At 42.1% G+C, this 22,654-nt stretch overlaps 1 protein-coding gene across 1 annotated transcript in view; it reads left to right on the top strand.

Annotated features, from left to right (window-relative positions):
• ctnnd2a (catenin (cadherin-associated protein), delta 2a) overlaps positions 1 to 22,654 on the top strand; it is a 363,618-nt gene that overhangs the window by 157,299 nt on the left and 183,665 nt on the right. The window contains exons 5-10 of the mRNA XM_050057274.1: positions 209 to 313; positions 7,119 to 7,291; positions 15,425 to 15,479; positions 17,814 to 18,030; positions 18,399 to 18,516; positions 19,643 to 19,775. Of these exons, the coding sequence (XP_049913231.1) occupies positions 209 to 313; positions 7,119 to 7,291; positions 15,425 to 15,479; positions 17,814 to 18,030; positions 18,399 to 18,516; positions 19,643 to 19,775 (801 nt within the window). The remainder of the gene's footprint in view (positions 1 to 208; positions 314 to 7,118; positions 7,292 to 15,424; positions 15,480 to 17,813; positions 18,031 to 18,398; positions 18,517 to 19,642; positions 19,776 to 22,654) is intronic.

Below are 22,654 nucleotides of genomic sequence, written 5' to 3'. Positions count from 1 at the left end.
ATGATTGCAAACACACATAGACGCACACACACACGCTCACACAGACACATAATAACACACTCAAATACATATCATAATGTCAGTGGTGTCAGACGAAGGCCACTGTTGGCTCCGACAGTCAGTGTTAATCTGCATATGTAGAGGCCACATGGGCTGTTTTCTCACTTATTTGCTGCTCACATCCTCGTCCTCTTTTTTTCCTACGCAGCGGATGGACAGAAGGACATCGAGGATGAGTTGACCACTGGTTTGGAGTTGGTGGATTCCTGCATTCGCTCCCTCCAGGAATCAGGAATACTTGACAGTGGAGAACGTAAGTCTGCTTTCAGTCAAAGAACATAAAGGTACATTGGTCCTTGAATTATTTTATTACTAGACGGGAAATTAGTTGGTTACTTTATTAACACTTGATAGATCAAATCGAGGTCCGCTTGACTCTAGTGGCCACTTCAGCAGGGGCAAACAAATCACCTTTTTGCATGACTCCTTAAAAAGAGTGACAGTGGGGGAACGGATGCCAAAGCAGTCCTAATAAAAACTACACCTGTGGTTGGTTTAGGTACGGGAGGATTACGATGTGTATTGTTTGGTAATTATTTTTGTTTCCTGAAAGGAAATGAGAAAATGTACTCTTATTAGTCCCGTAGGACATTAGATATCTGGTGTAAGTGCAGCAATTCCCTGTGTTAATATTGAATTCTCACTTAGATTTAATTTCTACTTACAGTAAGCAAATTGAGTCGAGGGAGGATTTTGTTCCAGGTGAGACATTAAGTATATACAGTAGTTAGATTAGGTAAGAGTGTGTGAAAGGGTTTGTATATTCCTCACACACTAAAAGTTAGAGACATGCGTTTAAAGCTGTAGTTTGGGCTTTTTTGTAGGTTGGCGTAGTCGATTAACAAATGCACTCCAAAACTGTGGACTTTAAAGTAATGCTTCACCCTCCTTCAAACGATCATTTGTGTGTTAGTTACTCACCTCATGTTACGCTGAATTTGCGAGGAAATGTTTTATTCACATGCCTCTGGTGATTGAAGAATCAAAAACTGGAGAAAAATCTTAATGAACTGAAGTCATAGAGGTCCGTGGTTAACAACCGCACAACAACATCAAAACATCCATTTACAAACTCTCACACAACTCCTGCAGTATAATCCCAGTCTCAAACAGACAGCCCCTTTTAACAGTAAACTTAACTACTGAACTGAAAGTAAAACTTAATCTATGCTCTCCTCAAAGCCAGACTCCATTGACAAAAACAGTAATTTTACCTCACTTAACACATGAGCTGCTGATCCACCACTGCCTTGATCAGTTTGTTTGTTTGTATTTTGTTACTTAAAAGGGTTAGTTAGGGTGTTTAAAAGGGCTAGTTCGGCTTCAGCAAAGTCACATAACAACACAAACAAACTACCCATGAAGGCAGTGGTAGACCAGCAGCTCCTGTGTTCAGCGAGGTAAAATTACTGTTTTCATCAATGGAGTCTGGCATTGAAGAGAGCGTAGGTAAGTTTCACTTTCAGTTCAGCGCCCTTTTGCAAAGTGCTGTCAGTTTTCGAAGTACTGAGCATATGACTCGATGAATGAGACTTGGATCATACTCACACGAGTTGTTTGAAGCGTTTGGAAGCAGATGTTTTGATATAGTTTTGCTGTTGTGAAACACGGATCAATATTACTTCAATTCATCAAGAATTTTCTCAGCGTATGGATTCTTTGTCAATCGAAGACATGCAAAATGAATGTTTTCTTCACAAGTTCAGTGTTATACAGGTGGTTTACTTGATATACATGTGGTCCTTTTGGTGCTGAAGTATTATATTGTTCATCAAAAAAAGTAATCTACGAACAAACAAGGCCCAAATACAGAAGCAAACGTTCTAGACAGAGATAAATACAAAAATGTTTCAGCCTATTATATTAACAAAACTAACTAACTAACTAAGAGACTCCCGCTAATAGGAGAATTGTGGTGTCTAACAATTGGGCCCTAAGTGCTCTCAAAGTTATCCTGCAAACCCAGTGTGTTGTTTCAAGATGTATCCCTGAGATTACCTCCCTAAACCATCTGAATTAAACCCAATACCTCCGTGAGATTTTACTCAGGTATACTGTTTATCAGTGGTTCCCAACCGTTCAGCCACAGGGTCCAGATTTCTCCTCAGTCATTCGTCCAAGGTCCACACAGTCTAATACACTCAGCGTCATGCTTGCGTTTAGACATGTCGTCGAGCTAGTTTGCTGTCTCTGTCAAGCAGCTGTCTGTGAGTCACTCACTCTACAGCAGGAAGCAGCACTTCAAAATAAAAGCTCTGTGCTGGAAATTTAATGTACTGTACCGCAACCCACTTTTGGACCATGACCCACCAGTTGGGAACCACTGATCTAGAGAAACAAGGAGCGCTGGTAGCCTTTCGTTCCTTGAGAATGATACTGGTTGCTACTGCTGCTGCCAACCATCAGCATCCTCTGAACAGTATGAGGCGACACGAGACAAGCTTCAGAACAGCTGAATGGGGCAATTAATGCATTAGGTTCAATCTGTGTAACATAGATTCTACAATGCCGTGGAAAGAAGTCTTGCCAAAAAGTTCTTTGTTCGTAGAGCCATGCTAGAAAAACGAAGTTGTCTTATGAATGTAATGTAAAGTAATTGATACAGAAATAGTGAGGCTAAATTATTCCTTTAAGACCTAATTCATAACCAGAGTTGCTGCTCTACGCGCAGATACAAATGTCATTGCTCATTTGATGTGGACACAAACAGATAGCAGTGAAGCAGACATCCCATTAACACACCGTGCTGCTCCTGGATTTATACCAACAACTATCCAGTCTCATGTTGCTTTTCCATCATGTAGGTCCATCTACTGTGATAAAACCAATCCAAAAAATGATTGAGAGGCAGCCTGCGTGTGAGGTCCTGCTAAATGTGCTCGGCATTTTCTTTGCAGGTCATTGGTTTTGGAACACTGCATTCCCATTTCACTTGTTGTCTGCTGACCTTTTTGATAGTTGATATTGCTATAATGGATGGCATTTTAGGAACCTTAACTGTACATGCTGCTCAGCGCATTTCATTGCAAAGAGTTTACCACGTGCCATTTGTAGTACTCTTAGAATGGGCTGGCCAGCGTGGTAAACCTTTATACATATATATATGTGAATGCTTGTACAGTGTGCACAGATCATGAGCTGTGCATGTAGGATAGCACAAAGGCTGGACACCTGATTTGGAAGATTTACCCCAAATTGCTGTAGCTGGCGTCCTTTGATAAGAAACAGGTTACATGTTTAAGCACATGCAGAACAGTGAGGAGACGTGTCAGATAATTTGATTCTTATCTTTTTTTTTTTTGTAGCAAATGCCTGAATCCCTGTCACTCCGGCTTTATCTGAGTCCAAATAGATGGCACTCTCATTGTGAGCACTCTTATTGTGGGTGCTCTGTACCCAGCTGTTTTTCCCATTTTGCAAATGGGTTTCTACCAAAAGCATCACAATGTGTGGGTGCAGATAAATTCAACATCGCTATTTGTGTGTGTGTGTGTGTGTGTGTGTGTGTGTGTATTCCCCCCAAATGGTAGCGCTGCAAATAGCTTAGCGGTAAATACACAGAGTAGTGACATGTCGCTGTCTTCAGTGAAAGGTGGCACAAAACAGGGAAGCTTTTTTTGCTGCGGGCTGATACTGTAGTTGGCGAGGTGTCACAACAGAGCCGTGCGGATGAATAAGTGTTCAGAGAGACACAACCTCGCAAGAAAAGTTAATATCATGAAATGAAATTTACTTCTCAAAGCCCTGGTGTTTTGTGCTCTCAAAACTTTTTAAAAAAGCTATAACCCTTGTGAGTTCATGTGAGGTGCATGTGTGTAAACATTTCATGGTCAGAATATGATGGTCACAATCGGGGTTTGACTAAAAATTTTCAACGTAAGCCAAACACTGACCAGACCAGTATGCAGAATTTTACCAAGTGTCCCTTTTGACTCAGCAGGCGCTCCTGAGTGGAACATAACAGATCATGTCCCAAGAGCAAAAGAACGCCAGACTATCGCATCGCATTGCATAACATCATAGCCCTCTGTCCACACTGAATCCCTTAAACATCTCTGTTAGGTCATGTAAACAAACCACTGTAGGCCTAAATATCAGCTGTGCTCTCAAGATCAGACTCAGAGTAGCCTACTGCATATCTTCCTATGTTTGTAATATTAATATTTAAACAGAAAACATGCATTTTATATTGTGATATTTACTGCAAATGACACACAGTCTAGCTTGTTGTTAGCAATGGTCATTTTACTTACCAGACACTTTCAGCTCCCTGGCGAACTCCCGCCAGCAAGCCTCCATCTTGTGTTGTATTTTCTAAGGAAATAGGTGCTTTCATATTGATAATTCCTCATTTTAACTTCATGAATCAGCTGTTCCTCATCCATTGCTTTCAAGGAAAACGACAGGAATGATTAGAAGCAGGTTGTCCGACAAACGTTTAGCTCAAAATGGCAGCGCTGCGTCACTCAGGGTTAGTGGGACACCTCTTTCCTTGGCTTCAAATCCAAAGTGTTGCCATATTTAGGGTGTTTACAGGTCCATAAGAAGTCTTAATTTTTTTAAAATTAGGTTTTCTTAATATAAGGCTTTAAAAAGTCTCAGATTCAATTGGTCTTTAATTTATTGGTCTTTAATTTAATTTAATTTAAATTAAACACATTAAACTTAATTCACCCAATTGTTGTCATTTTCCATATAAGGTGGTTTTTAAAAGGTCTTAAAAAAGTCTCAACTTGCTTATATCTGTAGACACCCTGACATTGGTGCAGTTTTAGTTTTCTTGAGATTAAATTTGCCCTGTCTCCTCTTGTCACCTCCAAAAACACATGAAGTGTCCAGTACACAAACACAACATGCGTTGCTCGACCCCTCCCTCCAACCTTTACTGAAATTTGATCTTTTTCATGTTGCCAGCGCTCGGGCTCGGCAGTAAATTGGACACAACCTGTCAGACACTAGTGACTCCGTTGGTCCGTTAATGAACATAATATTTTGCTAATCACATTGTGATATTGCTCATTACTAACGCAGTACAAGCTGGATTTAGTGTTGTGACGCTGTCGGCACAGATTGCTGATGTAGGCTACTTTTTAATTTATAAGAGTGTGTCACAATGACGAATGTCATTTCAGTCCGTTTGCATAAATCCAACAGGCTGAGCTTGTACTACGGACCGGCAAAACAGGAAATTAACCCAGCTGCGCTCATAATTTGACTGACCTGCTGAAATGTTCATTTTTTCACGTGAGAAAAGACAGAGGCATGAAATGACTTAAAACCCTGCTAGCAACAGTGTTTTGCATTTTCTATCACTCATACGCACAAGCTGTACACACACACACACACACACACACACACACATAGAGCACTTCCACGAGCTCCTAAATACATTATTTCCCCATCGACCAACCTAATCGCTCCCCTATCATCTGACCATCCAGCAAAAACACACTTTACATCGCACATATGAACACTGAACCGAACGCACACAGTTTTTGTCGCACAATGTAACAAACACCAAGGCCGAGCGATGATGAGTTTGGGAGCTCCCACTCAGTCTTCATAACTCAAAGTGCTGTTTAATAATTCATAAAAAGCAAGGGATGAATCGAGATGAGAAAAGACAAGTCTTTTGTGAAGGCAAGAAGCAGAGGAGTTGATCTTGGTTCACAGCGCAGAGGGAGAGAGGGATTCTGGGGAGAAAGAAGGAGAGAGTGAGAGATAGAGAGAGCCAGCAAATAGATACGGGAGAATAATAATAAGGGGCCTTTGTTATTTTGGGGGAAAGAAGAAACTAACGTGGCAGGGAGCTCAGGGTGAGACACTTTTTGTAGACTTTATAAGGACACATTCATATTTAGGAATTGGGGGAGTATGGAAAAAAAACCACCCTACTTTTCCTCACGCTAACTGTGACATCACACGTTATATACATGGGATTTGTATTAGGGAGGGAGAGAGACTAAAAATAGCAACTTAATGAAATATTTATACCCCGCTGAGTGAACAGGTCACAGACCTAACTGCTCTTCAATAAAATCAAACCACACGTATAAACACATACAGATAACCTTTATAACCGCTCGCACAAACGCCATCGACTATCGAGTGGTTTCTCGCAGTTCCCCTCATCGCTGCAGTTTGGAAGATAGTCCATCTTACAAACTGCCTTATGATGTTCTTATTCCCGATCAATATAAGCTTTATGCGCGCAGCATGGGGAATCAGAGAGAGGGGATTATTATTTGACGCCACAGCAGTAGCTGCGTCAGGTGGTAGGGATGATGCTGCTACTGAACTCTGTGTGTGTGTGTGTGTGTGTGTGTGTGTGTGTGTGTGGGGGGGGGGGTATGTTATTACAGCCATGCTCATCATTGACTAAAGCGGATTTGGTTTGTATAGTCCTCTACGTCGACACTTGAAACGATGCTTAGGCTGTTAAAATGTATGCAAGTTGAGTGTCCTCGGGCGATAAGGTATATGATGAATATTTTAATATCCTGCAAAGCGTACTAAACAACAACAGAAATAAAACAGTGTTTAGTAATTCATTCCCAACTACAACTTTCTTTTGTCTCACACGAGGGGTCAAGTGAGTTTTGCTTGAGTCGACAGTGTGAGGTAAAAATGAACATGTTTGGGGAGGTAACAAATCAAGTTATTAGGTGTTCTATCCATTACAACTTTCTTCTTCTCAGCCCTCCTCCTCCCATCCTCTCCATCTCCCTGCTCCTCCTCCTCCTCCTCCCATTCTCTCTGTTCCTCTGTTTCTCTTTCCCTCTGCTAATAAATTATGTATGCCATCTCCAACTCAGAGTGCTGCACTGCTGCACTATCTGTTCTAAATTGCTGCTCTCTCTCTCTTCCCCATTTCACTCTTCGCCTCTCAATCTCTCCCCTTCACGCCCCCTCTCTTTCTCACTCTTAATCTCTCTCTACTCTCTCTCTCTGTATATGCACACACACACACACACACACACACACACACGCTCACGTACAAACTCAACTCATCCCCCACCACCTACCCAACCATACACCAATCCTGTCTCTATCGATAGGACCGGCTCTTCTTTCCCAGAGTTCCTTGCAGCTCAACTCCACCCCGGAGGCTTCGCTCCAGTACTCTGCCAGCTACCATAGCAACCAGACCCTCGCCCTTAGCGACAGCATCTCCGCAGCAACTCCTCAGCGCAGTGGGCAGGTTGGAGGAGCCGTGCACAGCTACAACCAGGTAGGAAACGCTGCTGCACGCAGATGATAATGAGCATGCAGGTGTTGATGATGATGGAAAAAGGCAGACTGACAGAAATTCGAACACGATCAAATCGTGTAAACTTGAGTGTGTGTTCTTAGAAAACTTGTACAGTGTGCTGATGGCCAGAGTGTTTTAATCACTGACATCAAAGGAGTTTGGACGTGACGGTAACTCACTTGAAGTGAGTTTTCCACAGTTTATAAGTGCAGCTGCGTTGTGTTATTTGCTCTTTGAGGGCATGTCGAGAAAAAGAGTGTCGAGATATATACTGTATATGCTGCTCTTCAGATTCTGTCACAGACTGAGCGAACATCGCCCTTCTTTTTCCTCAACCCCCTTTATTTATGCACAGTCTTACATAGCGCTTCTCCAGCTACACGTGACTCTCAGCGCCCTCACCGTATGTGCATTTGTTTGACATCACAGTTGGGTGTAGTTGATCAGTGCTCGAGTACATATCTATACAGAATCACATTTAATTAGCCTCACTGAAGTGGTGGAGTCACAACAACTGGCTTTAAAGCGACCCAAAGCATGTCTGTATTTGCCAGGAGGTGAGAGACAAGGGTTAGACAAATTCCTTAAAGCTGTTAAGAAGAAGACAGGTAATCAGATGCTCATGGACCACAATGAAGAGATGATTAAATGCACACAGAGAAATCCCAGCAAGTGTCTTGTTTATAAGGGCTTGAGAAGTAAAGCTGGAGACAAAGTCACATATTAATCACAGCAGTGTGCTGATGAAGAGAGAAAACCCACCTAATTACTTTGCAGCCTACAGGAGCCAATTATTTCCAATTTTCATGTCCTTAACATATCAATGGTAATACTGCATACACATATGCTTACACACACACACACACACACACACACACACACACACACACACAGAGGCGTGTACTTTCAAACAGACACCCACACGTCTGCTAAATCAGTGAGCAGCTGCAGTGCTTCATTAAAAGGTGCTGCCAGTGTCTGGGGCAAATGTTCCATTTGTGATAGATGGTTATGAATTTAAACTAAGAGGAAATATTATTAGGTCAATGATTATGAACCAGATAATTATTTAACAGGGACCGCAGCCCTTTGAGATTATCGTTTATGTATCTTTGAAAGTACCTGCACATGTTTCCAGCAAGGTTTCTTTGACTTGAATGGATTTTTGTTTTGTGTTGTGTGTATATGTGTGTTTGTCTGCTCGTGTGCGTGTCTTTTGAAAAAGAAAGGTGAATGAGGTGATATCTGTCTTTGTGAACACTTTTATTCATTTCATTTCCCCCCCACAGTCCCACCAAAGCTCATTTCAGAGCTGGTTTCAGAGAGAGCTCCTTCCCTTAATATGTGGGGAATACAGGAGGCAGATAGAAAAACAGATAGACGGGCGTATAGATGGATAGACAGATAGCGCAAAAAGGAGTTTTTATTCTGTCTGTATTCTGAATTCTATAATATTTCTTGTCCTCTGTTTCCCTTGTATTGCAGTGTTCCTGTCCTCTTTTCCCTCCCCCCTTCCTCCCTCCCTGTCCTCTCTGCTCACCATCTCTGTCTATGTGAGCACGAGTGTGTGTGTATTTGTGTGTGTACCCTCCTCTCTGATGTTTTTGGCTTGTCAGTGTAATGGGGCCAGTGTTGTCAGCAGGGCTTGTTGCTCATGAATAGCTCTACGCAAGCCAGTGCTGCTACATGTAGATATGCAGGTGCAGCGTGTATGCATGTGCAGCACATGCAGGTTTTTGTTGGTGTGCTTGCAGGCATACGCACACAGGGGTGTGTGTGTTTATTGTGCACTCCATGTGTGTACAAAAGTTTGCACAAGTGATTCGCTCAGGGAGAGTGAGAGGGAGAGTGAGAGGTCTGGCATGTTGCTGCTCTTCTGTAGGGTATTTATAACCCTGAGAGGCCCTGCTTTAATAATGCATGGATACATGGCACCTCAAACATCCCAGTGTTTTACTGGAGGAGAATAGAAGCAGCGCTGCAAGATGACATAGAATGGGATGGAGAAAGTGCTCTTCCTCACACGGTGCATCAGGCTTTCTGTTTATTAGTTAACTCAGCCAACAATTCATCCATACTCATAATTTATTTACCCGGCGGATCACCCATCCATCTGTTTATCTATTCATTCACCCACTCACCTCTTCATCACTCTAAAGTCTATTTCTGTCTCACTTTGCATCTTGATGACTGTAGCATATATGCAGTGTTAAACACAATCAAGTCACATAAACCATCAACAGGGCTCTTAAATGACTCATTTTCAGCTACTACATCATCATATGTATTTTGGGTTTCCACATGGACATGTTTACATACTTTAATGTTCAAAAATATTTTATTTTCCTCATCCTGGGTGTCCTAGAACACCTGTATTCACCCTCTGTCTGAGACGCCCTGTTTTAGAGCCTGTGTCTTTAAGCCACCCTCCCAAAAAGCTCCAGGTCAGCACCGTCTGCAGCCAGGGGAGTGACTGAATCGGAGTATAGCGGCATTTTCTACCCTAAAAAATCTTAATGACTGGACATATTTCAACAGAAATATGAGCTGAAATTGGGGACACATTAACAACACTGGCAAAAAAGATTACGTATTTTCCTAATGCTAATATGTAGCTACATGTAGCAGTGTACTTGCAGCTTCAGAATTGACTTTAACGGAGTGTAGCAGCACTTTCTACTGTGAACGAATAATAAATAAAAGCTTCTAAACTTAAATCTTCACAGCTGGAAATGTTCCAGCAAGATTATAATTCGAAAACGTGGAGAAATTAACATCAGCAACCGAAATTGCATGTTTCCCTGATGTTAGCTTGAGCTAAAGTAGCAGTGAGCCTGGGGATTAACTGTAACAGAGAGTAGCGGCTAGAGTTGGGTCGGTATGAGAAAAAAAAAAAACGGTCCATTTTTTGTAAAAAAAAAACCGCATCAAGTTGGTAATGCCAGATTTTCGCCACTTGGGGGCGCAATTGATTCATTTAAAATAAAAAACGACCTTAGGACAACAGAGTGACAGTAACAAGTTGTTTCTTTTATTCCTTACAAATAAATTTGCAGCTTACTCAATCAGTGCAAACAAGGGTTGCCTCCTTCGTCTGGCTCAAAGCCAAAGTGTTGCCATGGCGCATTCTTTGATTTCTTTGAGACTAAATTGTCCGCCATTATCGACTCCCTGTCACTATTAAACAAATTTGTTTACAGGTGTCCCTGACGTTAGCATGTGGCTACATGTGATAGTGTAGGCTATGTAATGTAAACACATGCTGTAGTGTGCCCGGAGCAGATAGCCATATAAAGAAATCTGTCATGAGGACACCTCAGCTTGTCTCAAAAGTAGAAATAAATGTTGGCCAGAGAATTGGGGATTACACAGGGATTACTTTCACACACTTTTACCTCATCATTTGATGCTTTAGCCACGTTTAATATGAACATCTGACATTGTAACATCATGTACAGTATGTGATAGAAAATAAGGAAAAGCAAAACAACCCCCCTTTAAACTCAGTTTGTGGCCTGCATCTCATCAGCCTTAGATCGCTCACTTGGCTTCATAACCTACTAAACTAACACAGGGGACTTATATAGGAGATTTTATGGCGCACACTGCTCTGAATAGTGGCTCACATCCCGATTAAGATCTCTCTCTGGCTGTTTAGAGACACTTTTAATAATCCACTCTCTAATAGCCTTTTATCCATGTGCGCCCAAACAAACACATCAGGTGACACCGTAACACACTTTTACCTGTGCACTTATCATAGGTTCCCTTAACGCCTCAAATACTCAAGCATTTCTTTAAAGACTGCAGCTAATTGCATTAATCCATGGTAAGCTTTAGTTCCAGCTATTAGAAAGACCAGGATATTATGGTAAAATTATTGATACTGACACGTTTAAGCACATGATCCCATTAAAACTGTTTATATTTGCAGTCTGAAAATGCTCAATTACAGCAGCATGACTGACGTTATTTACATGTATGGTGTAAGTCTCGGTAACACCAGGTTTTCTCAGTTCCAGAGGGATGATGAAAGCTAGAGAATGTAATTTCTGAAGAAATTGAAGTGGAATTGCTGGCTGCTGAAAAACTGGTGTTGAGCTGCAATGGTGTATTGACAGCCAGGAGCTATACTGCATTGCTTGAGGCCTCATCCATCTACATGGTTTCAGATGTTTTTGAAAACGAATAATTTCCTCTTCTGTTGTAAAAAATAATTCTGTCCGCATGACTTTCGTTTTACAAAATTCCTCCGTCCACTCTAGAATGCAAAAACGACTCAGAATGCTCACTGGCGTTTGCTCTCATCAGCAGACTCCCCTTGTCACAAAGGTAGTAAAGTGCACCTTTTTCAAAACACCTCCTGGAGATCTCATCACCATTTTAAGGATGTAGGTGCTCACTCAAACATGAGTGAGGCGCTGGGTATCTGAAAGTTTTCCTTCCAGTCCTTTTCAACAACAGTCCCACTTTGGAAAGTGTCCCACCATCTGCTAGTTCAACCTCTGTTTCTGATGGACTTTAAGCCACAGACACTGTGGAGTAAAACATTGGGTGAAGCAGATGCCTCAGTTTGTCTTTGAAATGGTGCAGTAATACTAAGTTTAAGTGTAAAGTAATTGTTAGACCAAGCAGTGCTAACAAAACGTCAGCAAACCGGTAGTCCGCCATTATTGCTATTGTTTCTAGCGTATGCTCATTACAGAAAATAACAACAGGCATGTCCAGAGTTTTGAAAAATCTGCACATTAGAAGGCATTTTAAAATTCTCCAGGTTAGTGACCTAAAACTCTGTTTGCTGGTGGACAAGAGGCCAAAACGTAAAGGAAAATATCTGTGTACGTGTAGATGGAGGGTGGCACGGTGGTGTAGTGGTTAGCACTGTTGCCTCACAGCAAGTTGGCATGTTCTCCTCGTGCATGGGTTTTCTCCAGGTACTCCAGCTTCCTCCCACAGTCCAAAGACATGCAGGTTAATTGGTGACTCTAAATTGCCCGTAGGTGTGAATGTGAGTGTGAATGGTTCTCTGTCTCTATGTGTCAGCCCTGTGATAGTCTGGTGACCTGTCCAGGGTGTACCCTGCCTCTCGCCCAGTGTCAGCTGGGATAGGCTCCAGCCCCCCCGTGACCATCAAGAGGATAAGCAGTTACGAAAATGGATGGATGGATGTAGATGGAGCCTGGAAAGCCTGAAGCTGGACTGTAGTGCTTTATGTATCGCTGGGAGCTGAACAGCGTCACTAGATAAATGGCTAGGAGCTAAACTGCATTGTTGGTGTAAGTGTGTATGAAGGGGCAGCTGAAGGAGAATGAAGAGTTAGAATAATACAAAAAGGATAAATGAGGCAAAATATAGTGTTGAAATGAGAGTTACGGTTGGAATAAGGTTAAAGCTTCAGCTGAAGTCTGAGCCCTATATGCTCTGCTGTGTAGAAGGAGTGTGTGTGTGCGCGTGTGTCTGTGTTAAGAAAAAAGTAGTTGAGGTTTTATTTTGAAATTCTTCAGCATTCGTGGAGTCTGCCATAAACTCCTGTTACATCTTGAGGCTTTTATTTTGAAAATCCAGACTCCAGTATCAGACTGTTCACTTATAAATAACACCTGTGTTCATCTGCAGTAACGCTGCTGTGACACCAGAGAGATCAAAGAAGTCTAATCAGCCAGTCTCCAACAGTTGTGTGCCCCCACCCACAATTAATGGTTGCCATGGTGATGGTAACTGAGAGCGGCTCCTGAGTCAGACAGTTTGTTTAATGGAGATCAAGCTGAGAAGCACCACTCAAACTCTAGCTTATTACTCAAACAGTGCGCCTTTATATCACTTAGGTTTTTACACCATGAGAAAGAGTGGACTCTGCTGAACTCATCGCTATAAATTATGTGTTCGTGGTGTCGAAAATGTGGGAAATGGAATGAGATAAAGCCCCTTTTTGTGTTTTTAGTCTCGGTTAACTCAACTGACTCAGTGGGGCAGTTGGGTGGCACTGCTGTCACTTCGAGGCCCATAGCGCAAAATGTAAAAGCCTGTTTGCTTAGAGTTTAGTTTTTTCTGCATTTTCATGAAAACAAAAATGTATGAAGAGTGACAATTGCGGGGGAATGAGGAATTTGAAGTGATATTTTTAAGAAGATTTTTACAGTTTGATCCCACTCTGCATGTGATGTCACCTTTTCTAACTGAACATTTGCCCATTCATTTAATTTGGGAAAAAATGCAACAAAAGCATTGAACATTTTGGAGAGTAGGAGAGATACGAACACTAACAGTGACTCAGATGGTGTTCTCATTGAGCTGAACACTTTGAATGAAGTTTCCACGTTGCACAGTGTTGAAGCAGTTAGGTGCCAAAAACAAGGACGAATAAGAATAATCAAGAGAAACCACCGAGAACAACATGAATGGATTGTGCCTTTCTAGCATCAAAGACATAAATATTCTCGGTTGTTTGGAAGGAGTTGACATCAAAAAAGGTTTATTTATGGAAGTTGGCGGAAAAATGAGACCCTTGATTTCGGCTGAATGTGCTGAGCGACTGGGATTGCTGTTGACACTTCTGAGGAAATTGTGATTTGTGGAATCAAACTCATGGAAGTTGTTGACACTGAGAATCTTTCAGCGTAATTTTGACAAATTATAGTTGCAAAGTCGCTTGTGTGAGAAGGAAGCGAGGCAGGAATTGTGTTTACTCCTGCTACTGGCCTAGATAGGAGCGCTAATAAAAAGAGCATATCCACATCTGATTTTAATTGGACTCAAATTAACCAGTTACTGTTTAACCACTTCCATCTCTGACTTCATGGCCACAGATTTTGCCTGTGGTGATGCTCCTACTTGTATATTTACCTTCCAGGGGTTTTGGGGTTGAGAGTAAATTTCAGCCCATCCTTTGTAGCTGAGCCAGGTTAAGTTACAGCTTCCATCAGGATTTACCTCTTGTGTGTTGAGATCAGCGTGGATCAGCAACTCAAGGTTGAATGCTATACTGAACCCTCTCATAAGCACTTTCACATCTACACACAAACGCCCAGACAAAGACACAGTGTCAGCGTGTTGCTGAGCCAAGAACATGTAAGATGATACACAGAAGCTGCCATAGCTCAATGTGTATTTTACCTGTGCGTCGTTTCACCAGTCCATCCTTTCAGTACACGGGAACAGCGTCAGACAAGTGGTGTATGAAAGTGTGAGTATTCATAACGTTAATGCTAGGAAACAGAAGGTTTGAGTATTTCAAGTTCCCTGACAACCCGAGAGTAACTACTGTATATGCAATGATGACAGTGCTCCAAGGTGACTCAGTGACTGTGCTTGCATAATGTGGCCTTGTACAACTGCAGCCATGTCAGACTAGTAATAATGTATTTGAATCCCCTTTACAGCTTTAAGCATCAACATAAGGCTATATGAGGCTCAGTGGAGCACCGGCATATGCTCTCCCCTACCGTCTCCGGAGACTTAGGGGAATATATTAGGATCGACCAGCATGTGGTGTGTCGTAGAAAGGCTTCTTACGCTCTAACTTTGACTCACACACGACACACTTTTTGTCTGTTAGGAATTGATTACATTTCCACCACCCTCCTTTAATTTTGACTCTGACTCACAGTACATTGTGTGATAATCATTGCTCTTTTGTCCAATTTTAGTAGCGGATTCAATTATTCTAAGGGTTTGTGAATATTGAGGTTTATGTGATGACAGATCATAGATATGAAGACATGAATACACTGCGGACCGTGCAAGCTTTTCCTTTCCTTTGAGTAGGTGGTGCAACAAGGCTTTATGAAAAATGATTTCAGTCAGCTGAACTCCTAGGACTCTGTTTCTATGAGTCTGTTTGAATCACCCTCTGTTTTCTGCGGGGATTTCATTACTAGCTGCTTGAGGTTCATTTGGGACTCCTCAAAGGCTTGACTGTACTCATTGTGCATAAAAGTTTTTGATGGCCACTATTCTGTATTCTTTTTTATCCCGTTTTTCTTAACTCTGTCTCTCCCTTTCCCTTCTCTCATCTTCTGCCTCCCCCCACTAATCACTCCCTCGATTCATCCCTTCTGCCCTGTCATGGCTCTTCCTCCCTCACTCGCTCTGTGTTCCCCCGCACCCCCTCAGGTGACATCTACTCGTGCAGCCCAGCAGCAACAATCACAAACTGGGGCAGGGTCAGGTAAGAACTCACCTCTCCTTCTCTGCTCCTGTTCCTCTCCGTGTCCATTCACGGCAATGCTTTCCCCTTATAATAAATTAATCTGACATAGCATGAAGTGCTGTGGATACACAGAGATGACATTCGGAGACACTGACAGACATGCGTGAGAATTGGAACAAAAACTTTGTTGCTTGTAAAATGTTTTCAGAGCCTGCAGTATGTTTTATTTTCTCACGTTAGGGCTGCATATCTGATGATATGAACACAAAGTCGATCATTGATCTTTGCCAAGGGGGTTATCTCTGGGTCTGAAAGGAGAAGCCAACACAGAATTAAACATGTATTCTTTTCATTAGCCGATAATATACAAGTCTAGTTCCTTAATATATTTATGGCCTCAATCACTAGTTTTAAGTCTTCTTCAATACAGCATCATGTTCATTCTGTAAATTACCAGTGTAGTGCTCAAACATGCCTGGCCGGGCACGCCCCAAAATATTTAATATGAATGATGAGCTCAATCAAGCAGTGAATCTTATATGGCAAATGCTACTATCCCCACCCCCTACTCACACACTGGCACCTGACACACACACTTTCTCCCTAGACCTGTAGTGACTTTTCAAACCCTTTTAGCGACTTGCTGCTCAGAGTAAACCCAGTCAGTGGCTCCTCTGGCAGCAGCACCAAAGGGTCTCTCCCTTCCTCTCCTCTCTTGCGGTGTGCACGCAGACAGGAGTGAGGTACTGTGGTTAGCTTGCGGCTTTCTCAAGAACCGCTCATCCCAACAACTTCACACTTGATACTGCGCTTCCTTTGGTCCCGCCTCAAAACTGTCACTCCGAAACTAGTCTCACTCACCAGACCTTTCTCAAGAAAAGAAGGGTCTGGCTGGGCCGACTCTCACTTTAAGATTGGAGAAAAAAACGCTCCGGTTGCTTGTATTTCTTTCAACCAATCACAGTCGTTATGGGCGGTGCCACAGCAACGGTGCGCTTGCAAAAATATTGCCGGGGGGAAACAGGTTTTGGTGTAACACGCCCACAAAAATATCGCCTACAGGACGCGAACCATGGCAGAAAAATGGCTACATCCCCACAAGATCAAACACCGCAAACGTTAGTAAAGGACATATTGAAAATGGTTGAAAACTGCTACACAACCAGAGGTGGTAGGGCGGGACTTCAGCGGGTGGCTCGTTCCGCCCAATGAGGGGCTGATCTATGCAGCGAACTTCCGCCCACTCAGACTACTCCGAAACTTACATTGCTGATGCTTGAGTTTGCCACAATGTACAACCTTCAGTCTCTCTTTCTTCATCTGTTGCTGAATGTACTGTAGCGAGCGAGGGAGGGACTATACCCCGTCTGCAGAGTCCTGAAGTCCTGCCTATGTTGCTCTACAGAGCCCTGTTCACTTGTTTGTTTAAAGTTTATTAAAATTAAACATGTTGCATGTCCAAATTGCACCATAATCAACACTGCACGTCCTTAGATCCCCAGCAATACATCCGGCAAGTGTGAGGTAGATCAGATGAGCAACTTGCAAGATACGCAAAGCATAAACAGAAAGAGATTCCTTGCTTTATAGTCAGATGGTTCCATTTAGAGTGAAATACAAGATAAGGCAGGGTATGCTTTCGAGCAGTTGTTCCTAACTGGTCCAGCCGTGGGGTCGAGATTTCGTCTCAGTTTCTAGTTCAAGGTCCACACAGTTTAATACTTTCAGTGTCATACTTTCGTTTGGCCATGTCGTTGAGTTAGTTTGCCATCTGTGTCAAGTATCTGCCTGGTAGTCGCTCAATGTACAGCAGGAAACGGCACTTCAAAATGAAAGCTCTGTGTCGGATTTACTGTACTTCAAAATAAAGTGTGTTTTCTACAAACTTGACAAGTTCGGGTGTCACGTGTGGTCTGTTCAGAATGGACCCACGACCCACCACTTGGGAACCACTGCCAGACTTGAGGCTTTAGAACAGTAGTCCACAAATCAATGGGTGATGTCATGGTAGCTATGCCCTCTTCTTTTACACAGTCTATGATCTTTGGCCTAAGATATTCTGGTACCAAGTACACTTATGAATCACTCTGTGCTTAGTAATTGTTGTGGCCAATCTGTGACTAGCACAGGAATCCAATATCGAAGCAGCGCTCAAGTTCAGAATGGGCAGACCATTTTTCACAATCACCCCCCCTCCAGGTTCCTCCATTGTTGCCCACATGAGCATTGAAGTCCTCCAGCAGCACAATAGAGTTCCTAGGTGGTATCCTTTCCAGGACCCCCACCCAGAGACTCTAAGAACCACTGATGTCAGCCTTTATTGATTTCTCTCTCCCTTCACTTGTTTTCCAGGTATCTACTATTCCAGCTCCACCTTACCCAGCCAGCGTGTCAGTTCCCCTCTCTCTGGAGGAGGAGGAGGAGGCTCGGGATCCAGTTCCCCGGGTAAACTCCAACGCCTGGGATCAGCCTCTGACACACCGGGGTACTCGACTACTCAGCGCCTGCCATCCTCCTCCTCCTCTCCCAGCAAACAGTCTCCTGCTAATCGACTGGCCAAGTCATACAGGTAGAGAGTCGCTGTTGTATTGATATTGATTTTGATGTATTGTTGTTGATACTGATGGTGCGTTGGCGTTTGAAGGTGGATAAAGGAGATGGCATTTAAAAGAGTGGCTGTATTTTCATGCCAGTCCCATTCATAAGTTTCACAGACAGCATGAGAGGAAAGATAAATAAACACTGAGTGACTACAGTTGAATTTGAATGGAAAATTGCCTTTAGAGGTTATTGTCCTCCAAGCTATGCTGCCATGCTGAGAGAATATGAAATATTCTCATACGAGCATATAACTGTTCCTACATGTGAAATGGAATTAATCATTTGAAGCCATTACTCTTCATACAAATGATGTCACCTTGCTCATTTGTCTCCCAGCACCACAGTTGCTGTGACAACAGCAGGAGGGGGCGGGTCTCCCCTGAGAGTCGCATCTCCACCCAACTCTACAGCGGCAGGGGGAGGGGCCAGCTCATCATCGTCCCCTCTTCACCAGGTACAGAACGCCACAGTCTCACACCTGTAGAAAGAGGTTCATTTGATGTTTTGTATGTGAAGCTTGCATTCAAATTGCATTGCAGAGGCTGCAGATCATTAAACATTGTAATGAATGGAACCATGGCAACAGCGCTGGAGTTCATGCAATTATGTTCTTCAAAGTCTGAGTAAAATCAATATGAAGATTGATGAACAAATGAATTATATCACCTTCGCATGTTGATTTTCCCCTGTGGCCAATACTAATATTTAATGCACCGCACTGGTTTGCTTATTATTTTGAATCAAATAATTTGGAGAAATGTGTGTATTTTACCCAGTTTATCATACGGTTTTGTACACATTTACAGTTTTTCATTACAGAGCAAGCTGTTCTACAGACAGTGGTTGTTAGATGCAGCATAATAGTACAAAGATTATATTTTAAGTGCATTATTTACAGTAATAACACCCAGTGTTGCTATTCTTGAACAAAGCTGTAATTGACAGTTGAAGCTTTCTATTTAAGTACGATATTGTGTACTCATATTATTGATTGATGCCAAGCAGCTCGGTGTGAGAGGGAGGATTATATTCGTGTCCACTTTGTCAGATCTTTAATCATGACAAAGAATGGCATCGTGCCGCTCCAGAGCAATTACAGATTGAGTCATATCTTCAAACATAAATCTATACAAGTCCGTTTTAATTTTTCAAATGGTCCATCTTTCCAAAAATGCATCTGATCTAATCTCTGTTTTCTGAAGGTAAATTTGTTGGATGTTTTATATCCAATATCTCGCACTGTGCCATGATAAAAAAGTATTTTCTGCCTGAGTGTTCTTAGCCTAAATTATGTTCTTAACTCTAAGTGGTTTGGACATGGTTTACACAAAATGCTGATTTAAATTCATAAGCCCATTTTACAAAAGTTTTTAATTTGGATAGAGACACAAAAGTAAATTGGCAAAGTAAATTGAAAAAAAAAAAAAATACAGGTACAGACACTTTCTATCCGAACCACACAAATTGAGACATATCAGCTGTGTCAGCTGTTACGTATCTGCTGCCAACACACTGTAATTTAATGAGTGGTAATTGCACCGGTGTAGAACTGAGCTTATTCACAATTCTTGTCTTTGCAGATGAGTTCAGGCATAGGGAGCTATGCCACTCTGTCTCCCAAACGACTGGCAGCTCACCACGCTTCTGACCAGTACAAGATCTCCCACGAGCTCTACGCCACTGCTACACTTCAGAGGCCTGGCAGTCTGGCAGGTGGGAGTTCACAATCTCATGCAGTCTCACACGCACGGACACATAAACCTAAAGATGTGTGTAAGTCTACTAAGGGTATATAGCAACCTTACTTTGTGTCTTAACCAGCATCTTGTGTCAGTGGGGCATTTGTGCTACACAAGGGAGCCCATGCTACATGCCATGTATCTCACGGCCATGCTAAGAAATGTCAAGATCTGCATCAGTGTGTTGCAGTTGGTATCTTAACCTTATCAACTCTGTATTGCGCACTTCACGAGAGGCATCAATGCGTCTTTGTGGCTGCCCTTTATAAAGAAGAGCTTGAAAATGAATGCACTCGCTGTCCAGCAGTTATATTCGTGAATTATGAGCCATTTATGAGCAGATCTGTTGTGACTACCAGACACAAACCTGCTTTAAGATGAATAACATGAGTCTGTGTCATCAAATGAGATCTATTTTCTGTGTCTGGTAGCTGAGTGGCTCAGAATGACACTGGTCTCTCAGCACAGGCAGCAGCAGACCTATACTTGCCCCTACAGTTGCATTGAATAGTTAATGGCTCTCTCTCTTGACTCTACAAAATTGAGTTGGCTGAATATCAAACTGAAAATGAAAATGTGTTGTGGAAACTGTTTATGGTCTGTAGTAGTGTAGTGTAAAATTTTATTTGAGGCTGGCTGTTTGTGTCTGTTTAAATGAAATACTGTAGATAGCCCACTGTTTCAAGGACTTTAAATTCTCAAGACTTGTGTTACAAGTACCGTTCAGACTGAAAATAGTTTTAGACAGCCTTCTTCTCTCATTTGGCTCGACTCGAGTTTTTACCCTGTGCTGCTGCTCTTCATGTAACTGCAGACAAATTATTTTGTTTCGTGTGTCAGTTATTTTTTTCAGGGGTTTAACTATGAGCCAGTTTTACCTGAGAGCTCAGTATAGTCAATTTGTGCTTCTCTATCAATGTCCTTTGCTTAGTGTCAGGCTGACTTTTTTTTCAGATTCAGTGTTTTCATTTTTTCATGCAACATTAATGAAATATTTGACAAGATTAATATTGATTAACCCAGGCGGCAGTGTTTTGAAGCGGCAGAGTAAGTCAAATTGATTGGTCCTTTTAAACTCAGAGCTGTGTTGATGAAGAACATGACCTTCATGCTTTACCCTGAGGGCATAACTGTGATCTTGAAGCTACGCCTGGGGTTTCATCTCTCCTGAAGACTTTAAATGAAGAAGAAAGCAAAGGACTGAGCGGGACTGAGCGCCAATGGAAAAGAGATCTCAGACTGTCACTATTAATAGCAGACCTGGGTCATATGATTATCAGAACTGGCTCTCATGTGCTTGGACTACCACACTGTGGTTGATTGTATCAGAGCAATTTTAAGGCAACTTCCCATTCATGAAAATACGAGATATTTACTTTCAAATGCTCACCATGTTTCTAAAATCCTACCAACCAAGAATTATCGGAGATGCTATTAGTTAAAGGTCTGCTTATCTTTGTGGGCGACATCCTCCTGGAAAAAGCACACCAGAGTTCATGTGAGTAGCCTGTTTCAAGAGGTACTTAACAGCTCTATAGCACCTACTCTACACTGGAGTTAAGCTGCGTAAAACCCAAATTGCCTAAAAAAAGAAATGTCCTCTCTGTGCTTTCAGCCTGAAGAGCCCAAGTTATACAGTCCATTGTGGATAAACATTGCCATAGTAACAGTAGCATAACAGCCAGCTGAAGAAAACGATTGACAGAGATCTTTTAGCAAAGTCAGATAATTAAAAGTTATCAATAAATAACATTTAAATATGGGCTGATATTTAGAGCTTCACTGGCATTTCATTGACTAGTGGTTGACATTGGAGCCTCTGGCACAGCAGTGATAGATATTCAGATATCGTCTGTTTCTGTTTTAAATTTGATTGGCCCAGAAGATTGTTGGACACTTATGATCACCTTTGATTTTGAGTCTTAAATGGACAGTTCATCTCCAAATCCAAATACATATATTTCCTCTTACCTGTAGCGCTATTTATCAGTCTAGATTGTGTTGCTTTGAGTTGCCAAGTGCTGGTGATATCAGCTGTAGAGATGTCTGCCTTCTCTCAAACATAATGGAAGTAGATGGCACTCGGCTGGAAGTGCTCAAGCGATTTCAAAAGCTCAACAGCAATGTATCTGTCCAGAAATCATGACGCAGTTACTCAAGATAATCCACAGACCTTGTTGTGAGCAGTTTCATGCGCAGCATTCCTTTCTATCGAGCTACACTCACCAACCGCAGTAGGAAACGTGGATCTACTGCTAGCTAATGTGCTCAGCAGAGGAGGACACATTAATGATTACATCTCATGCCATCATAAGCATGAACCTCTCGTTCATGAGTAGATGCACGCTTCCTCCAGTGCGGTGATTTGGTTGGCGGATGTCATTTGGTAGAAATAGTTCCTACATAAAACTGCTCACAACAAGGTCTGTAGATTATCTTAAACAACCAAGTCATGAGTTCTGGAAAGAGACGTTGTTGAGTGTTGTAATGTTTTGCACTTACACTGTCATGAGCATGAACCTCTCGTTCATGAGTAGATGCACACTTCCTCCGGTGCTGTGATTTGGTTGTTGGATATAATTTGGTAGAAATAGTTCCTACATGAAACTGCTCACAACAAGGTCTGTAGATTGTCTCAAACAACCATGTCATGAGTTCTGGAGAGAGACATTGTTGTTGAGTGGTGTAATTTTTTGCACCACAAACCGAGTGCCATTTAGCTCCATTATATTCAAGATAAGGCAGACTTCTCTGTAGCCTATATCTCCAACACCCAGTGACTCACACCAAAACAATCTAGATTGATAAACATCACTACAGGTAAGAAGAAAAATATGTATTTTTGTTGTTGGG

The sequence above is a fragment of the Epinephelus moara genome, chromosome 11 (genome assembly GCF_006386435.1).
Source record: "Epinephelus moara isolate mb chromosome 11, YSFRI_EMoa_1.0, whole genome shotgun sequence".
Lineage (NCBI taxonomy): Eukaryota > Metazoa > Chordata > Actinopteri > Perciformes > Serranidae > Epinephelus > Epinephelus moara.
The sequence above is the reverse complement of the archived record's forward strand: the minus strand, read 5'-3'. Positions and strand labels throughout refer to the sequence as shown.